We start from the raw sequence: 21,275 nt of genomic DNA, 5'->3' as shown, positions 1-21,275 counted from the left end.
AGGCATGGAGCGGTGATAAAAAGGCGTGGAGTGGTGAAAAATGGCTTGGAGTGCTGATAGAGAGGCTGAGAGTAGTGACAGACAGGCTTGGAGTGGTGACAGACAGGCTTGGAGTGGTGACAGACAGGCTTGGAGTAGTGACAGACAGGCTTGGAGTAGTGACAGACAGGCTCTGGGTAGTGACAGACAGGCTTGAAGGGGCGATGGAGAGGCTTGGGAAGTGACAGACAGAGTGGTGATAGAGAGGGTTGGGAAGTTATAGACAGGTTTGGGAGGTAATAAGAGGCATAAAGTGATGATAGAGGACTGTGCTCGTAGCCTACGTACAGTAGATTGGTGATTGAAATTTTGTGTGTGTGTGTGTGTGTGTGTGTGTGTGTGTGTGTGTGTTTGAGAGAGAGAGAGAGAGAATTTTTTTTTTTTTTTTATTCCTCTTATTTTGTTCACTGTGTTACTGGAACATCGCTAACCCACCTGACAATTTTATTTAACACTGTAGAGATAGTTTTATAGTTAGTTTAACACATACGTTTACTCATATTTTGATCACAATCTTTATACGAGGGAGAAAGCATTCGAGGTTTTATATTACTCGTTCCTTCTCACACACTTTCCCTCTCAATTGCTCTACTGTATCTACATCCACTGATACAAATATAGTTCCCAGCGCAACGGCTGTCCATAATTTCTCTTCTGTAGCAATCGTCCTATCAAAAGAATACGGACGTATTTTTATTTAGCTATTTCCCCCATTCCCCCCTTTTTTATAAGCCCAGTAACCCTCCATACCACCTTTATTTTTATACCGATTACACTATCTTCCTCTTCATTTTTAAAAGTAGAAATGAACACATATGATTTTTTTTTACATTAATTACAACATTTCATCGAGGCAATAGCTGCTTGCAAAGTACAGTAATTCAATTTTCTCTCTTTATAATTTTAATACACCTACCCAAACTCCTACTCCATCTGGTATATCAGTCGTGCTATCATGGGCACATCATTGCATTATTTATTCCTTTGTTTCTCTGGGTATTTTGTTTCAGTAAGCGAGTTTTGGCAGCGACCCTCCAGAACAGCTTAACTGCACACCCAAGGTTTTCACCAGTCTTTGCAATTTTACTTCCACAGCTGTATAGTATTATATATATATATAGATAAAAAATATATATATATATTTATATATATATATATATATATATGTATCTTTATCTATATATATAAACATATATATATATATATATATATATATATATATTTCTCTCTCTCTCTCTCTCTCTCTCTCTCTCTCTCTCTCCTTGAACCAGGTGACGTCCTCTCTCAATTTATTGTTGCTGCCGCCAGACGATTTTATTCAACTTACCATACCCGCTACAATAAAAAGGTTAAGCAACACTAAATCTCTGCAGTTGAAAAATTCTATCCATGCGTCTTCGTAGTTATTGGATTATTTTTCGTTCTTGTTAACTGCAGATACTTGTATTTTAGGGAAGCGTGTTGAAAATAGGTTAGATAATCCCTCCCTAAGGCCTTCACTTAAAACCCCTTTGGTCAAAGGATGCCACATCTTTTTTCCAATATCAAGCCATTATATTCAACACCACAACACTCTCGCGCACTGAATGGTTCAATGAAGTCTGTATCTAATAACCTCAGTTCCAAAAGTCTATCCTAACCTGACGAAAATCGTTTGGAGGCAGGAAGAACTTACTAAGGCGTCATCGTAGTGTTGTTATCCCCTTGAATCCCTTAGTTCCAAAAATGTTTCCCAAGCTAAAAAAAGCTGCCTGGACACAGCAAGAGCAGAGGGGGGGGGGAGAATTAATCTATCCACTTCTCTAAGTATTAAGGAGAGTGTTGCAGAGTAATGATCTGACGTAAACTGCATAGCTACCCTACCAAGATCCTTTACCTCTTCAGTATGGTAACGCTTTACTTCTGTCTAGTCTAACTGTTATCGGACGAATATATTAAATTTAGAAGAGCCCCATAGTAGTGAAAATGGTAATGAAAGCTATATGTACTACGTGAAATTTTAAAAAATCTCTCCTTACCTGAGTAAAATGGCCAGGAGACAGAAAGAATAAAGGAAAACACAAACTGACTCACCTTTTACGGATACAAGGCAGAGTGTTGCCAGATAAAGATTCGCCGTTGGTCTCATAGCGGTGGTTATCAACAATATCCTCAGTTCTCAATGTACTTCACTAACCCTAAAGACAGATTTCCAGTTCCTCGTTTCGCTAGTAACACTGACCAGTTTACGAAAATCACTAATATCACTCAGAATACATATTTTACATACATTACATCTTTGTCCATAGCCACACAGTGTTTCTCAACATCTTTCACTAATCTTAAAGATGTATTTCCAGCTCTGTAATTCACTAGTGTCACCGATGGTACTAATTTTAAAGCGCTTGCTATTATTTTTATTTCGTTTATCATATATATTCCTTAACATTCATCGCCAGTCCTCTGTTTATACAAAATTTCTTTATAATTGTCACTAATACCACTGTTAGTACATATTTTTCATTAACTGTTACAAATATATGCCTGTTGCCATCACGGCCATTTTCAAATTTGACATCACTATCCAATGGTTGATTACCAAATGGGGAAATTTACTCTCCTCTCAGTACACAGACCTGGTTGCGAAAAGGTTAATGAAGGTTTTATCCATCCCAACATGTTCGCAAACTATCCCTAAAGTTTCATAAAATTTTCTCATAGGAGTAAGATTATACGAACGCATAATTCCAGAATCTGCCTTGATACTAATGGTAGCTCATAAACAGAAATACTACTACTATTTATGTCATAAGAACACAATCCTATAAACTATTTCAGCAGTATAGTCTAGTTGCTTCCACACATTTTATTTAGTCCGCGAGTTATTGCCAGAGGAGTTTTAATGTACTAAAAAAAAAAAAAAAAGTCTCTTGTAGTTATGGTGTTAACGAAAGTCTCTCAGAAACTGAATAAATTCGTCTGCTGGCAGATGTGTTGGATATGTTTTCCATCAATATCCAAGCTCTGCAATTACCTTATATCGTTCACCCACAACGATTATGTCTAATAACATTATTTAGGACCAAATTCAGTCAACAAAACTGTCTCACTTTAATTTTTTCTCTGCTCCAATCTCCTGGCGATTTCATTCAGCTTAGAAGAGACTTCTTTTAACTGGAGGGGTTAGATACAACCTTTTATGACCCTTTTAACTCCAGCAGGCCATTGGAATAAGTTACCTGTTTCGAGGTGTTACGTCAAGCACGGCATACCTATCGCTTTCAGTGGCACTTTCATTACAGTTGGTCTCCCCTAAATTGAATGAATTGTTTGGAGGCCTCAGGACCTCCAATGACGTCACCTGAACCGAGGAGTTAACGCAACGAAATCCATGGTTCTTGTCATTTTAAACAGCAGTGCAAACGCTCTGTTAAACCATTCACTGCGTTAACGTTGTTTTCCACTTTAGTCTTGCTGCCTTCACAGTATGACATGCTGCTTAGAAGATAATCCTAGTAGTCGGGAATAAATGAATTAACTAAACCTAGCAGTTGGAAAGGTTTCTGTTGTCTGGAAGCAGTAAAATTATACCAATTACTATAAACAATACAAGCTGATCGTTTCACTCATGTAACATTTATAGCCCAGACAACCTAATTATCGTAACAGCAGTACTGAACAGAATATTAAGTATAACCATCTGCATGTAACCAAACACGCGCAAAGCATTGCGCCAGTAACCTTTTCACTCTGATCATGTCTTATGCCACCTTATGCCTGCTGTCTTCAGACTATTAACTGCAACTTAAGAACGCCACTCAAACTGAAGGATATAATGCAACTTGTAACTCAGCCAGTTCGAAAAGTTTCTCGCACACTGAAAAACAAAAATCGTATGAAGAAAGTAAGAATAAACGAGAAGGTGTTGTCACAGTGTAGTAAACCCCTTCGACACTAAGATCTCAGATTTACTTTACCACCTAAGCATCGGTGTACTATCCCAACAGTGAGATGTTACACGGCGTTACGTAAAGGTAAGTCACACATAGAAACATTAAGTTACAGAGAAAATGAACAAGAATCACATGTACTCTGTGCACTGGTGTACTACCGTTCCATTATAAGATGCTACACGGGGTTACGTAAAAGTAAATAACACGCACAGAAGCAGTAGGTTACAAGATACGCGAACGTGAATCACATGTTCTAGAAGCACCGGTGAAACACATATTTCATTATAAGGAGGCATCCGGCGTTACGTAAAGGTAAGTGACACACGTACACACCAAACAAGCGAGTGAGAGTAGGCCAGTGAGGGGGAGACGAGGACGGGCACAGATATGATGCTGCTTCGACCACGGCTGGGAGCCAACTGAGAGCCCGTCCAGACTCCAGTCCCAGGGTCCCAGTCGTCCTAGTTGAGACGGTCCTACTGAGAGGTGCCTTAACTACCTCGATCTTCGAGGGTGTATTCACAAAGGATCTTACCCAGGTTATACTGTGAACAAATGACCAAAATATGATTATTATCGATCCTCTTCTTTTCTTCTTTTTCTTTTTTTTTTACTTTCACAATCACTCTCATTTCGGTGTGATTTCATTGTAAATTGTATGAGTGAAAAGTAAAGTATAATCAATTACATTCATAACTAAAACTAAAAAGCATTTAATAATATGGTTTCCATACATACTGGCATCCCAACAGCCACAGATTCTAACCCTTAGGGACGTGCCCTCTTAGGAGGGTGTCAGCCACTTCGGGGGAGGGGGTGGAGGAGGAACCCAGAGGAAAACGATCATGTCATGAACAGTGTGTGTGCGTGTGTGTGTGTGTGTGTGTGTGTGTGTGTGTGTGTGTGTGTGTGTGTGTGTGTGTGTGTGTGTGTGTGACAATGAACAATTGATTTCTTTTCAGTCTTTATATTCTGTCTGCTACAGCCTTCAAAGCCCATATTTCTTTGTACCCGTGTACAGGAATAAGTTCAAGTCTTTTCCTCTTTGCCTGTTGCCTGATCGCTTTCTGCTTTTTCTCCCTTTGATCTAGCCGTCTCGATAGGCAAATATAACAAGAAATCATAATTAAAATATGAATATCAAAAAGATGTTTTCCGTTCCTACTCAGTTCATAAATATGCCCTCCTATTTTCGCTATACATTTAAAATGTGAAAACTCCAAGTGCAGGTCGCTCGACTCATCTACACTGACAGTTTCCTGTTCCTCACACTCCCATTTGTTTCTTCTACTGAGTTCTGCTTAACAATATAACTACCAATCCCTCTGTAAACTGAAAGAATGCTAATAGATCTATGTTCTGTAAAAAGAAGGAAATCCGACAAATCAAAATTTTATTACTTTCATACAAGTGCTGTTATGACTAAATTTATGAATGTGAGGTGCTGTTGATGTTCTACCCCAGTCTGCTCGGGGAGACCCGTTGGCTTCAGTTAAGCAGCTGCCCCTACCTGATCGACCCATGAGTTTCCTATACCAGTGCTACATTCTGCGTGTTATGTTACGCGGGTATCTTTTACAAGTATGGCATGTGTTGCTTGTGGGTCCACCAAACTGGGACGGTAACTGAGAAGGGCCGCGTGTGCCCTGACCAACAATGGGCCTGGCTAAGTGAACTCAATCAGCTCAATTTAAGGATACTTTTGATGGATGAATGTCAAGGGAAGGAAGGTGGGGGGGGGGGAGTTTGTAATACGGCATTCTAATCATGGTATTATGTTGCATTTTCCAGAGGACCTATTAATTACCTTATTGTGGCAGAAAGCACTCATAAGAAACAAAACAAATACCAAAATGAACTTATCTGAATGAGAAATGACCCGAAAGAACCAAAATGAGTACCCAAATTGAACCAAATGGTAGCGGAAACACACAAATAACTAATTATATATCCAAATTAACCCGAGTGAACAGAAAACACGCATGTGACCCTAACTAAGGTAGATGTGCGGTTTCTTCCTGTGCATTGAGAGAAAACAAGGACTTTTTTTTTTTTTTTCTTTTTTTTGCCTATCGACCATTGAGGCCGGAGCCTCTGGTCATTAAGGCAAGTATATATATATGTATATATATTGACATATATACATATATATACAAACATATATATATACATACATACGTACACACATCCATGCATATGAACATACACACTTTCATGCACACGTACGTATATATATAATAATTTTTATTTTATTTTTTTTTTGTAGTTTTATTTTTATTTTTATTTATTTTTTATATTTTTAACCTTATATTACTTATAATCAAAAATACCTAATCTAAAGACCCTAAAACTAACCACCTAACAGACAAATCGCTAACCTATACTAAATCCTAAGAGACAAATAACTAGACCTACACTAATGTTAAAAAAGCCTCGACCAAGAGAACACCATCGACTGCAGATATGTAATGCCTTTCTACATTACATACCTGCACTCATCACCTGGTGACTGTCAGTCGAGGCACAACCTAATATAGGAGACATCAATATATGAAAGGGAACCAGACGAGTCAGGAACATTTCCATATACGTCAGCTGTCGTCCCTAATTAGAATAACTTAAGCAAGATAGTATAATGTAGTTACATAATTTGTACAAAAAGTGAAGAACCTCGCTCAGCAGACCACCATCGACTACAAGTGTCCAATACCTTCCTATATTGCACACTTGCACTCATCAGCTGGTGACTGTCAGGCGAGGAACTTGGCTTAATGTAGGGGACATCTATATTAGAAATAGATCGGTGGGAGGAGGAACTATTTAAAATATGTCAACTGTCAACCCTAATTAATATTACAATATATACATATTTACTGTTGATAAAAACCATAACCACACAGTAAAAAAGTCACATCACTCTGATCAGTCCGGTCTCTCTCAAGAAAGCCATCAATTTATCAGTCATAACAATGTCCCCATCACCCAGGATGGTGGGAAGGGTGAAGGGGACGTCTACTGCACCGCAGTAATTTATAAGTGAAGCACGTTCACGAATAAATCGCCGACAGTGCAGGATGATATGACTGACAGATAACGCCGCACTACAGATGTCACAGTGCGGTGGGAAGCGTCTTTCCATATATGGTTTCATGTGGGTTAAAATGGTGGCATTGAGCCGTAACCGTGCCAACGCTTTTTCTTCTAGGCGACTGGGACGGTTGGCAGTGTTCCAGTCGTCCAGGTACGGCTTACAATTTGGAATATTTAGTCTGGTCCACTGACCTTGCCACAGAAGATTTATTGATTTCTTTCCGAGAGATAGACTCGACCGTGGATCACGAGGAACGTCCCAAGTCTCCTCGAGCTCTACAGCCGACTTTGCAAGTAAGTCAGCCTGCTCATTGCCGTAGATACGACAATGACCAGGCACCCAGATCAGCGTGAATGACTTGTTGCATGAATGCAACTTATTAACGATGCGGCCCTGGATCTCGTGAGAGTCCGTAGTGCAAGATGCAATTGCCTGAAGGGCTGATTTTGAATCTGAAAATATGACAAATGAGTCATGCCTAGCATTGAGAGCATAGTCTATGGCTTTGTCAATAGCAAAAAGTTCTGAAGTAAACACAGATGTATGAGTCGGCAACCGATACCTGAGGGCACATAGTCGGCCACACACTTGCACCCACACATTCACTCGACTTGGAGCTGTCGGTGTACAAATGATGGGACCCCAAGTGACGAACAATGATGTTACGAAACAAGTGGTGGACCTCCGCCTCCGGCGCCTTGGCCTTTGGTGCTGGGAGCCATGTAACATCCACTGTAAAGCCGGGTGGCTCCCAAGGCGCTATATTTTTAAGCACCAACTTGTCACAGTCACTGGGGTCCACACCAAGCTCCTGAGTCAGTAAGTGGAGGCGAGCGGCAAGTGGCCGACGCACCCCCCGCAGAAGGTGGTGGTATTGACGCATGGGGGTACAGGCCACATTGCCGATATTACTTTTCCTAAATGTCCTTACGCCGTAGGACAAGGCCAGGTGGTCACGGCAAATACGGAGGGGAGACACATTCGCCTCCACTTCCATACGAGCCACACGGGTACACCAGACGGCTCCAAGACACATTCGCAAACATTTATTCTGTAGCACATCCAATCCTTTCAGCGTGGCATCGGATGCCGAGCCATACACCTGTGCGCCATAGTCTAGCTTCGATCGAATAAGGGACTTGTACACCATTAATAAAGATTTTCTGTCGGCACCCCAGGTAGTACCCGCTAGGTACTTGAGGACATTTAACGGTTTATCACAACGAGCAAGCAAAGTATTAACGTGAAGTTTAAAATTCATTCTATGATCAAAATGTATTCCTAAAAATTTTACAGAATTTTGAAAAGGTACCGCCTGATTATCCAAAGTTAAGCACAAATTAGGTACGTTACGATTAGTGAAGACTATAGCGGCACACTTACGTACGGAAAACATAAATCCCCACTGCAAGGCCCATTGGTGGACGGAGTCAAGGGCTGCTTGAATCCGCCAGCCGAAAATTGTGCATTACGGGAAGAGTGCCATATTGCACAATCGTCAGCGTAGAGCGAGTATTTAAGATTCCTCGGGATGGGAGCTGATGACAGAATATCATTGATCATAATACTAAATAAAGTAGGACTAACCACACTTCCCTGTGGCACCCCGTTTTCCTGGATAAATATATCCGATGTTACGTTACGGGGCAATTTGACAGAGAAAGTTCTGTCCCTTAAGAAATTTGAAATAAAAATAGGCAAATTTCCTCTTAAACCATAAGCATAGAGCTTCATTAGTATACCGTGTCGCCATGTCATGTCATAGGCTTTATGGATGTCCAGGAACACCCCTATCAGGAATTCTTTATTGGCAAATGCCTCTGCAATACAATGCTCCAAATTCATTAAATGATCTAGTGAACCTCTGTATTTACGGAAGCCACATTGTTGATCATTTAACAAATTCTTCGACTCTAAAACAAAAGGAAGCCTATTGTTAACCATACGTTCCATGACCTTACATAGACAAAGGACTCTACATACCCAATCCTGCAATATTCATGCCGACTGCATTGAAGCTGATGTGCTCACTTTCTCCTATTTCAGACTGTTTTTATTTTTGAGAGGGGGTTATCCTCTCCATGAGTAACTGTGAGGTCACACTCCCCAAATATTGCTTTACGGATGACAGTCTATTGTACAACATGTACTTAGATATTAGAGCCATATTATGCCCTCTTTCCTCCATATCTGAAGTATTTTTACTTGATGAGGGGGACCTGACCCCTCTAAAATCAAATTTGGAAGCTTGTATACAGTGAAAACCTTCGGAGCAGCCAAAGTCATTTGGAAAGTTAATTCATTACTTTTTCTATATCTTACTATTTATTTATTTTTTTTAAGGGGATGACCACCACAAGAATCAGTTGAGGGGTCACGCTCCTCAAATTCCGCATTACGGATGACAGTCCATTGTGCAACATGTACTAAAATAACAAAGCCATGTCAGCCCTTCTTTTATCATTTCTTAGAATTTTTAGGTTCGTGAGGGGGAGGCTATCTCTCGAAAATCATGGTCGTAAAACTCCATGTAATAGATGACATTCTCAGTTCCCAGTCTATCTCACCTGGGAAGTTTTATTCACATCCACAAAACAGCCTAGGAGCAGTGGCGTATCCAGAATTTTTGCATGGGGGGGGGTGAAACACTTGGAATATTTCCTCAAAATATCTGTCACCACAAATTTTCCAAGATGTGATGCTTTACGTCATCAGAAATAAATTTACATCATTACTGTCGTATTTGTTCCCGGGGAGAGGGGAGCAAACACTTGGAATATTTCCCCAAAATATCTGTCACCACAAATTTTCCTAGAGTTGATGCTTTATGTCATCAGAAATAAATTTACATCATTACTGTCGTACCTGTACCCGTGTCTTAAAGAAAAACTGAAATATAGAGAAAATACTGAAAACAAGGATACCTTTATTGAAATTTTTATAGTTCACAGAAATCCACGAATTATTATACGTAGACGTTATATAACCTTATACATTTTATAACATTTACAGAATGAAAAGAGCATTTACACAGAATGTGTTGATGTTCATTAAATACATAAAACAATACTTAAACATTAAGCAAATAGCTAATAATCCTTTCAGAGGAGAGATATGTAAAAACACTGAGTACATAGTGTTACCAGAGGTCTACTCTTTCATTAGAGAGGAAAAGGAAACACCAGCAATAAATTAGAAAGCACTGAATTTTCCATAGCGGAAGACATCTTGTCACTAGTATCATTGGTCGTCAGTGTCATTCTTGTAGATGGTATAATTATTGATATATGCATACTAACTTCCGTTCGTTCTACCTCAAAACATTTTTTTTTTTCTCGATACCGCTAATTTCTTGTGCACTTTTAGTACTGAAAAAAGCACTGTCAACACGATACTCTTAGAACATCATTTATTTACTGTGTTTCTCTCCCTGTACATATAAGACAGTACAGCTATTTTGCGTAATAACCTACGAAATTATGATAAAATATACCACACGTCTGCACAGCACTTACCATACGAGAGGCAATGGCTTCCATACTATCTGTTTATATTCGGAAATAAACCAGGTATTTTGACTGGCTGCTGGAAGAAATGTGGCGGAATGGATGGGCCAATGAAAACTCGAAATCTGGCGTGAGTGTCTTGAACACACACACTTTCCTACATTCGTCATACTATCGCTTTTTTTTTTTTTTTTTTCTTTGCTCTCTCTCTCTCTCTCTGTCCATTTAGCACATATTTGTAAATTAAAATTCACTGCCGCACCCACCCCAGTCTGGTATTCTGTTTTGTACTACTGCTGTGGTAGTAGCCAGTAGAGATTCTGCTTTCCATTAATTATTCATTTAGTTTGATTCTCATTGGCTCAAGCATCAGGGGTGGTGCATATGTCAAGAGTGACCTAAGTAAATACATGTGGTGAGATTAACCTCTCTTAATCCTTGACTCAGGTAACCACTCTACCTGCCCCGCTCAGCAGGGAATGATTTTCATATCACCTGAACCGTACTGTACTGTATAGAAAGGATTTTTCCATTAAGGGGAAAAAAAAAATGGCGTAAAGCTACCGGGTATTCATCCTGAAAATTTTCACCTAGAAAAGTGGGGGGTACAAAAGATACTCTGTCCCCCAGGCTCCAAAAAGTGGGAGGGACACGTCCCTCTGTCCCTCACCCAAACGAGGCCCCTGGCACAAATATTTATATCTGCTTACCTTCTAAAATGTAGTCTGAAGTGATCAAAAAGCCTTCATGCAGTCTTCAAAAATTCAGCTTGTTTCAGTTGTTTGTAACAATAATTGTGCAGTGGTTGTTTATATGGGGGTGAGATTGTTGTGGAGTGGATATGGAAGTTGTGTAGATTGGCTTGGGAAGAGGGAAGGGTTCCAAAGGACTGGAAATCGGGTATAATTGTTCCCTTATATAAAGGAAAAGGGGAGAGAGAAGTATGTGGTAACCATAGGGGTATTTGCCTTCTAAATGTGACTGTTAAAATATTATGGTAGAATACTCATTGATAGGGTTAGGCATATGACAGAGGAGCTAGTTGGAGAAGAACAAGGGGGATTTAGGAAGGGAAAAGGGTGTGCAGGTCAGATATTTGTTCTAAGATGTTTAGTGGAGAAGTATCTAGAGAAGGGAAAGAAAGTGCATGCTGCCTTCATGGACTTGGAGAAAGTTTATGACAGAATAGATAGGCAAGGTATGTGGAAGGTATTAAGAATATATGGAATGGAGGGAAATTGTTGAATGCTGTGAAGAGTATGTACGAAGGAGCTAGGGCTACGGTGCGAGTGGATGGTGAGCTGAGTGAGGTCTTTGATCTCAATGTGGGACTGAAACAGGGTTGTGTGATGTCTCCATGGCTGTTTAATATACATGGACGGGGTTGTAAAGGAGGTGCAGGGTAGGGCAGTGGATGTGGGGTGGCTCTAATGAATGAAGGTGAGATTTGGAAGATTCCAGTGTTGCTGTTTGCTGATGATACAGTATTGTTGAGTGAAGATGAATGGGAGTTGCAAGGTTTGGTGAATGAATTTGGGACAGTATGTAGGAGGAGGAAGCTGAAAGTTAATGTAAACAAAAGTAAAGTTATGGTATTTGAGAGGAATGGAGTCACAGAATATACAGTGAGGTTGGATGGTGAGGATATGGAGAGTGTGAGTGAATTCAAGTACTTGGGTAGTGTGATGAGTAAGGATGGAACTTTGGGGGATGAAGTGGGTGAAAGGGTACAGCAGGGAAGGAAGGTTGTTGGTTCACTGAAAGCAGTGATGAGAAGTAGGGAGGTGAGTATGGAAGTTAAGAAGTCACTGCATGATAGTATTGTGATCCCTACCCTGACGTATGGAAGCGAGGCGTGGACCTTGCAAGAGGGGAACAAGTCAAGAGTGAGAACAATAGAAATGAGTTACTTGAGAGGAGCATGTGGAGTGACATGGAGGGACAGGTTGACGAATGAAGAAGTGAAGGAACGTTGTGGGGTGGATGTGGGTGTGGTTGAGAAGATTAGGAGAAATACACTGAAGTGGTTTGGACATGTGGAGAGAATGGAGAATGAAAAACTGACTAAGAGGGTGTATGTACTGTGGATGAGGTGGAGGGAGGGAGAGGGAGGGGTAGGCCGAGGATGAGGTGGAGGGATGGAGTTGAGAGGTATATGAGGGAGGGGGGGTGAGTTGGGGGGAGGGTAGTCAAATGGTGAGTGACAGAGCGACTTGGAGGCGTTTTGTCTGCGGCCACCCTTTGCGGGATTAGGGCGCCGGGCTATAGATAGATAGATGTTTGCAACTGGCTACAGGGTGAGAGGATATGGCTGCCGGGTGAGAGGATGTGGCTGAGGGGACAGGAAGGCCATTTTTGTACCTCATCAAGAATCAAGCGCAAAACATGATTAGAGCTCTAATGTTAATCACATAATCTAAGGTGATAGGGGAAATTGTGAAGTTATAACTGGTCATTTTTCTCAAGGGTTTTATAATATTTAGTCTAGCTTTCAATTTCAAAAGGGAATTATTGCTACTAAATCAATATTTTGGGAAATAGAAAATATTGTTAATATTCAGGTGGAAACATTAGGAAAACTGTATTGTCATACAAGAACTATGCCAAAAATCCCTTTCAGCATTTCCCCCCAATTTTTCCAGGGGGGGTAAACTGCCCTAGGGGAGTTAAAACCTGCACACACACACACACACACACACACACACACACACACACACACACACACACACACACACACACAGTCAGGTTGGATCTTGCACAACGGTAGAGGTGCTGAAAATGATATCCTGCGTTGCATGATTGAAAAATACATAAATGTACCTAAATGGAAGAGGAAAGCCTCAAAATCAGCCTTAATATAAACTCAAATGGAGGAGAAGACACTCACATGACCCTAGAGTAGATGCATTCAGAGAAATATACAAACTGCATACTTAATCCTACGGTATGTATTCCGACTGCATGGAAATCCATATGCTCACTTTAACCTCTTTCTGATCGCTTTTATTTTTGGGAGGGGGGCTAACCCCTTGCGAATCAACGGAAGGGGCGCACTTCCGATATATTACATTACAGATAAGTGTACATTGTGTAACATTTACCAAGATATCAAAGCCATATCTGCAATCCTTTCACAATTTTTTTTTTCCTGAGGAGGGATGACCACCTTAAAAGTCATGGTAGGAAAACTATATATAGTGGAAGACGTTCACAGAAACCAAACTCACCTGTGGAATGTAATTCAAATTCTTTCTCTTTTTATGATTTTTTTAATTTATATTATATTGCATTATGGATGAGAGTCCATTGTGCAACATGCACTAAAATACGAAAGCCATATCAGCCCTGCTTTCAGTCTTTGAATTTTTTTTTACTTGGTGAGTGGGCTGACCCCCACCCCCCCTGAAACAATGGTTGGAAAATCTATATAGTTGAAGGCCTTCGAAGAGAGCAAAAGAACTCTACATGGAAAGTTTTATTCCAATCATTCCTATAATTCTGGTCTTTTTATATTTTAGTAAGGGGGCTGACCTCCCCAGGAATTGCGGAAGGGGCTCTTTAAATATATGTGTGCAGTTTGTGTGTGTGTGTGTGTGTGTGTGTGTGTGTGCATTCAGAAAAAAAAATGAAAATTGCTTACCTAATCCTGCGATATGTATGCTGATTACTTTGAAAAGTATTTGCTAACTTTCCCATATTTCTGATCATTTTTATTTTTGGGAGGAGGGCCGGATCCCACAAAGAATCACAAGGGGTTCACGCTCTCAAAATACCGCAGTGACAGTCCACTGTACAAAATGTACTAAGATATCAAAGCCATATCTACCTTAACTTTGTGATTTCTGAGAATTTTTTATTAGACACCGTGGGCTGACATCCATAAAAGTCAGGGTTGGAAAACTGTATATGCTGGAAGACCTTTCCCAGTAACCAGACGAACTCACCCGCTTATTTCTTATCATTTATATTTTTAGGAAAGGGGGCTGACCTCCCAAGAATTGTTACGGATGAGAGTCCATTGTACAGCATGTACTATAAAATCCAAAGCATTCGCCAATAAGTGTATATCACCTACAATCACTAAAAAACTAGATCAGCAAACCTCTGGCTATCAGAGGCATATCATCTCAGCTTCACTCCCCTCCCCCCCCAAATCGTTGGATTGCGCGTTTACTTTTGCAAAGTTAAATATCATGCTAGCATTCAGAAGCCACAAGTCAGGGGTATTATGTTGGTGAAGATCGCTGAGTATAACATATAGTTGAAGAATTTTTAATAGTTACCCGTTAAAGCAGAGGTTCCCAAATTGGGGTACGCGTACGCCTGGGGGTACGATAAGGATCCCTGGGGGTACGCCACTTGCTTGCAGTATTTTACCTAATTTGCTGCGCTTATTTACAGTTGGAGGATGAGACAACACGTGATGATACAAAATAAAAAAAATAAAGAAAATTACACTTTATTATATCATTAATAATGTAACATAACATAACTTAAAACGGTTAGCTCCATCACGTCACAAAGAATCCGGGAAGGGATAGGGGGAGGAGGAGGGAGGGAGTCGGGGGCAAGAGAGGATAGGAGAAATGAGGGGAGAGTGGCGGGAGAGACCCGGCAATGTGATGCCAGATGTATGACGAATTGACGACTAACAATACCAGAGAAAAGTGTGAAGAAGTATAATAATAGCTAAATTTAATCATTTGTTTATATAACTTTATACTCATAGTACTCGATACTTCATGATTTGTATCGATATTTTTTATACAAAGGTAATATAGAAAGTATCGATACTTTGGTATCAATAGTTCAATACACCCACCAATGTTCAGTAGAACCAGTACGGTCTTTGCAGCCGAACAGTGTGTTGATCCCACGTGGTTGCAAGGTCTGTCCCTGATTTACTTCGATTTCGTTCATCGTTTTTTGTGAGAATGGCTTCATCATCCAAAAAACGAAAGTATGACGAAAGTTATATAAAGTATAGTTTTACATCGATAGATAAGGTGGGGCAGGTGCAGCCTCAGTGCGTGATATGCCTCAAAGTTCTTTCTGCTGACTCCATGAAGCCTAGCTTACTGAAGCGGCACCTGACTGGATGTCATCCAACAATGCAAAACAAAGATGTCGATTTCTTCAAGCGGATGGAATCAAGAGCTAAGCATGCACGATTTGATAAATCTGGACGATTGCATCAACAGTCTCATGCAGGTCTTGTTGCTTCATACAAAGTTGCCCTTAAGATTGCCAAAGCAAAAAAGCCACACAACATTGCTGAAAATCTGATTCTTCCTTGTTGCATAGATATTGTGGATTGCATGACTGGAGAGGCTCCTGTGAAAAAGATAATGTCTGTTCCTCTGTCAAATAATTCAGCGCAGAGGAGAATTTCCGAGATGTTCAAGGACATCAAGCAACAAGTTGTTGACGAGATAAAACAATCTCCAAATAAGATGTTTTCACTGCAGATTGATGAAACCACTGATGTTAGCTAGTGAGCACAGCTGCTTGTATTTGCTAGGTATGTATGTGACGGTGATTTTAAGGAAGAGTTTTTATTTTGCCACTCTCTGGAAGGCTCAACCACAAGAGTTGACATTTTCCAGGAAGTTACTACTTTTTTGGACAGTGAAGATTTATCCTGGACAGATGTGTGTGCGTGCACGACCGATGGAGCACCAGCCATGTTGGGAAACCGTTCAGGTTTTGCAGGTCGGATTAAGGAAGCAAACCCTGATATAACAACCTTGCATTGTATGCTCCATCGGTATATATGCCTTAGCATCCAAGACACTTCCATCTGAACTTCGAAATGTCCTCAATGATGTTGTCAAAATGGTAAACCTGATCAAGTCCAGTGCCCTCAACAGCCGCCTCTTCAGGCTGCTGTGTCAAGATTTTGATGCTGAACACGAGGCACTGCTTTACCACATGAAGGTACGATGGCTCTCTCGGGGCAATGTGACTGCCAGATTTCATTCTGTTATGGAAGAGGTAACTGAATTCTTCTCTCGTGACGTTAAGCTGCAGTCCAAAGTATTCCACGAGAAACTCACTGACACCAAATGGCAACTGGTAATGGCCTACCTAAGAGACATTTTTTCTCGTCAGAACACACTGAATGTGTCTCTGCAGGGTCAGTCATCCACATTGTTTGACGTTGTTGATAAAGTCAAGGCATTCATTATGAAACTGGAAGTGTGGGAAGCTAACATCAAAGTAGGAAAATTTCACATGTTTGAAAACGGTTGAATCTCTTGCTAGTGCTGGAGAAATTGATCATAATATTCTCAGTGAGCTTATTCAGGAGCACTTGTCTCTCTTGCGCAGTGAACTCAGATCATACTTCCCTGAACTAGATGTAAACAACGCCAGATTCATCAGGAGACCATTCACTGCTGATGTTCGCTCACTGCCTGACCATATGCAAGAAGAATTTGCTGACTTCGTGAATGATTCGACTGCTCGAGAAGAATATGAGACATCTCCTCTGACCAAGTTCTGATCGCAAATGAGCCAGTCATATCCCCGACTTGCCAGTCAGGCTATTGCGAAGCTCCTGACGTTTCCGACGACGTATCTCTGTGAACAAGCATTTTCAGTTTTATGCATCATGAAGAACAAGTTTCGAGCCAGGCTTCATGTGGAAGATGATCTCAGGCTAGCAGTGTCAAAGACATCTCCAAGAATTGAAGCTCTGGCTGCGAGTATGCAAGCCCATCCTTCGCACTGATTCTCCTCATGTATCATGTAAGTAAAATGTACATGAGTCATGTGAATGCTGTGTATACAATCTAATTACAGTATTTTTTTTTTCTCACTTTTTAAATTCCATATGCATCATCAAAGTAAAATACTTGCAAGGATCCATCAGTATTTTCAAAGATTTTGTGTCGATTATAATTATTTCACCGAAATACTGCTTAGCAAAGAGGGGGTACTTAATAGAATGGAGCATGCCTACTAGAGGTACGTGGAGGAAGAAAGTTTGGGAACCTCTGCGTTAAAGAGCCATTCTCTTCACTCAAGGTGTGATACAAAATGGAGAATATTGACAAGTTAAAAGATAAAGGTAGATGATATTTTTTTCCTCGGAAAATCCTCTTACAGAGTCATTTCACCACAGTTTCGCTAAAAATTATTAACAAACAAACCATATATCCCACAGTACTGCTCACAAAGTTTGGATGCAATTTGTCCAATTAATTTTTAGACATTTTGGAAACAGCCAGACACACATAGAAATAGACAGCAACCAATGCAGAAGATTACATTATCACCTCATTGGGCAGGCAATAAGCAAACAAAAGTCGTGTCTGCCCTGTTTCCCTTATTATGTATCCTTTATTAGTTTTGGAGAGGGATTGGCCACCTAAATAATAACTGTGAAATAATATCTGTACTGGAGTACATTATTTATAAACCAGCTGAACTGCCCTGAGAAGTTTCATTGATATCCATCACCTCAATTTCCCTTATTTGTGATATATATATATATATATATATATATATATATATATATATATATATATATATATATATATATATATATATATATATATATATATATATGGAGCCTCTGAGGTACAGTGGTAGAGTGTGCGTTTTGTACACAGGTGGGCCAGGGTTCGCGCCCCTCCAGGGTAATAAACTTTGGTAGTGTTCACCCGGCCATGTACTGCATTGGCGGACACAAGGGGTGCTGTGGTTGAATCAGTGTCGCATACTATAAAGTATGCTTGCACCCAATCAGCTTGCGCGGGCCGATTACACTTGGTTCACAGACTACACACACATCCAAAGCCACTCCAACACTACAATTACACTTACAAGCACTTCTCACCCTACACACAACCTCTACCAGACAGCCTAAGCCACTTGGTAGAGATACATTGGCTGTATCGTCCAGACTTCGGTAGGGATAGGCCGGTCCAGCAGTGGATACTCAAACGGCTGATGATATATATATATATATATATATATATATATATATATATATATATATATATATATAAGGGTGGTCCTTATTAGTAATGGGGGAATATTAATTCTAGAATATTTTGTTTGCTGGAACTGTATAGTGTGAGTTTAGGTGAAAACTCTTGAGACACCAAACTTTAGTCGACTTGCATGAAAATTACTGGTTCCGCATCTTACCCAAAGTTTGAGCCTATTAAAGAAAATCACTGTTGTGATAATCTTTTCTGTTATTTGAAAAAAGTGTTTAATTTAGGCCTGCTTCACTGGAGGCTACATTCTAGTAATAACTTCATATATATATATATATATATATATATATATATATATATATATATATATATATATATATATCTGCAGCAGCCGTTTGAGTAACCACTGCAGGACAGGCCTATCCCTACCGAAGTGGGGACGATACAGCCAAAGTATCTCTACCAAGTGGCTTAGGCTGTCTAGCAGAGATTGTATGTAGGGTGAGAAGTGCTTGTAACTGTAATTGTTGTGTTGGAGTGGCTTTGGATGTGTGTGTAGTCTGTGAACCAAGTGTAAACGGCCCACGCAAGTTGACTGGGTGCAAGCATACTTTGTAGTATGTGACATTGGATCAACTGCAGCACCCCTGATGTCCTCCAAAGTAGTACATGGCCAGAAGAACGCTCCCAAAGATTATTACCCTGGCGTGGCGCGAACCCTAGTTCTTCAGTGTACGGGAACGCACACTTTACCACTGTACCACAGAGGCTCATATATATATATATATATATATATATATATATATATATATATATCCCATTGGATCCCAGGGGTGATGGGCGAGGCATAACACTGGGTGGGTACTAAGTGTACCGCCCTCTGCCTATTGGCTCACAGTCGCGAAGATCATAGGTCCCTACCCGGGGGTTCCCTACTTTATAAAGACTTGAAAAATCCCAGTTCTGTCCAATATTTCGGACACTGGGCTCCATTGGGTTAAAGAGACTGATAGGTTTGCCAGTCATTAAAGAGACTGATAGGTTTGGCAGTCATTAACCCATTGGATCCCAGGGGTGCTGGGCGAGGCATGGCACTGGGTGGGTACTAAGCATACCTCCCTCTGCCTATCGGCTCACAGTCGCGAAGCTTATAGGTCCCTACCCGGGGGTTCCATACTTTATGAAGACTTGAAAAATCCCAGTTCTGTCCAATATTCCGGACACTGGGCTCCAATGGGATATATACTATATATATATATATATATATATATATATATATATATATATATATATATATATATATACACACATAAGCTAGGCACATCCCTGACAAAAAATAAATCCGTACTTTAAAATATTACAAACACATATTAACACTCACCAAAAGACTGTGTGTTCTCTTCATAACCTTCATACAGTGATGGCGATTACAGTATGACGATGATGATTTCTGTATAGATGACAATGAATGCTGTATGATGACGATGATGATTGTAGTGCAGTTCCTATAGTGCCAATGTGGTGAGGCGACAAGATGTGTGGCAGACTGTAGGTTAGCTGTGAGTCTAGTCTGACCCTTCTGACAGGACGCCGGATAACAACTTACGTTCTCTCTTTGGCTTAGAAGGATTGCTTTTATTCGTTCCTTGTTCCTTGGAAACCGTTTCTCACTTACACAATGAAGTACAGTAGAGTTGTAAACACGAGAAGGGCGACGACGACGTAAGTAACGAACTGATTGGTGTTTACAGTAAGACTGGCGGGAATGCCTATGGGTACGGGTATGCTAACTGTAGCAATAAAAGAAGTGCACGTTGTGTGCCACTTTCAAATTACAGTATTCGAATACAGTATTCAAATTAGTTTGATGCGTGAAAACTTAAATCCGCGGATGTAAATTCCGCGGAATAAAGGGTCTACTGTATATATATATATATATATATATATATATATATATATATATATATATATATATATATATATATATATATATATATATATATATATATATATATATATATTGGAGCCCAGTGTCCCGAGTATTGGACATAACTGGGATTTTTCAAGTCTTTGTAAAGTAGGGATCCCCCGGGTAGGGACCTATGGCCTTCGCGACTATGAGCCGATAGGTGGAGGGTGGTACGCTTAGTACCCTCTCAGTGCAATGCCTCGCCCAGAACCCCTGGGATCCAATGGGTTAATGACTGGCAAATCTGTTAGTCTCTTTGACCCATTGGAGCCCAGTGTCCCGAGTATTGGACAGAAGTGGGATTATTCAAATTTTTATAAAATAGGGATCCCCCGGGTAGGGACCTATGAGCTTTGCAACTATGAGCCGATAGGCGGAGGGCGGTGTGCTTAGTACCCTCCCAGTGCAATGCCTCTCCCAGCACCCCTGGGATCCAATGGGTTTTATATATATATATATATATATATATATATATATATATATATATATATATATATATATGGACCCTCTATGGTACGGTTGTAAAGTGTGCGTTTACTTACATGGGAGAACGAGGGTTCGCGCCCCACCAAGGAAATAAACTTGGGAATGTTTTTCTGGCCATGTGCTGGTTTGGCAGACATAAGAGGTGCTGTGGTTGAACCAGTGTCGCATACTATAAAGTATGCTTGCATCCAGTCGGCTTGTGCGAGGTGATTACACTTGGTTCACAGACTACACACACATCCAAAGCCACTCCAGCACTACAATTACACTTGCAAGCACTTCTGGCCCTACATACAATCTCTA

General features: G+C 40.4%; 2 protein-coding genes across 2 annotated transcripts; both read left to right on the top strand.

Annotated features, from left to right (window-relative positions):
• Positions 1 to 15,679: 15,679 nt before the first annotated feature.
• LOC145398662 (protein FAM200C-like) lies at positions 15,680 to 16,063 on the top strand. Its single transcript, XM_080271468.1, has one exon. The coding sequence runs from the start codon at positions 15,680 to 15,682 to the stop codon at positions 16,061 to 16,063; it is 384 nt and encodes a 127-aa protein (XP_080127594.1).
• Positions 16,064 to 16,403: 340 nt separating this feature from the next.
• Positions 16,404 to 16,820, top strand: LOC145398661 (zinc finger BED domain-containing protein 5-like). The gene has a single exon (XM_080271467.1). The coding sequence runs from the start codon at positions 16,404 to 16,406 to the stop codon at positions 16,818 to 16,820; it is 417 nt and encodes a 138-aa protein (XP_080127593.1).
• The last annotated feature ends 4,455 nt before the right edge of the window (positions 16,821 to 21,275 follow it).

The sequence above is a fragment of the Coenobita brevimanus genome, chromosome 46 (genome assembly GCF_032717465.1).
Source record: "Coenobita brevimanus isolate Jiangsu-jjx chromosome 46, ASM3271746v2, whole genome shotgun sequence".
Classification (NCBI taxonomy): Eukaryota; Metazoa; Arthropoda; class Malacostraca; order Decapoda; family Coenobitidae; genus Coenobita; species Coenobita brevimanus.
The sequence above is the reverse complement of the archived record's forward strand: the minus strand, read 5'-3'. Positions and strand labels throughout refer to the sequence as shown.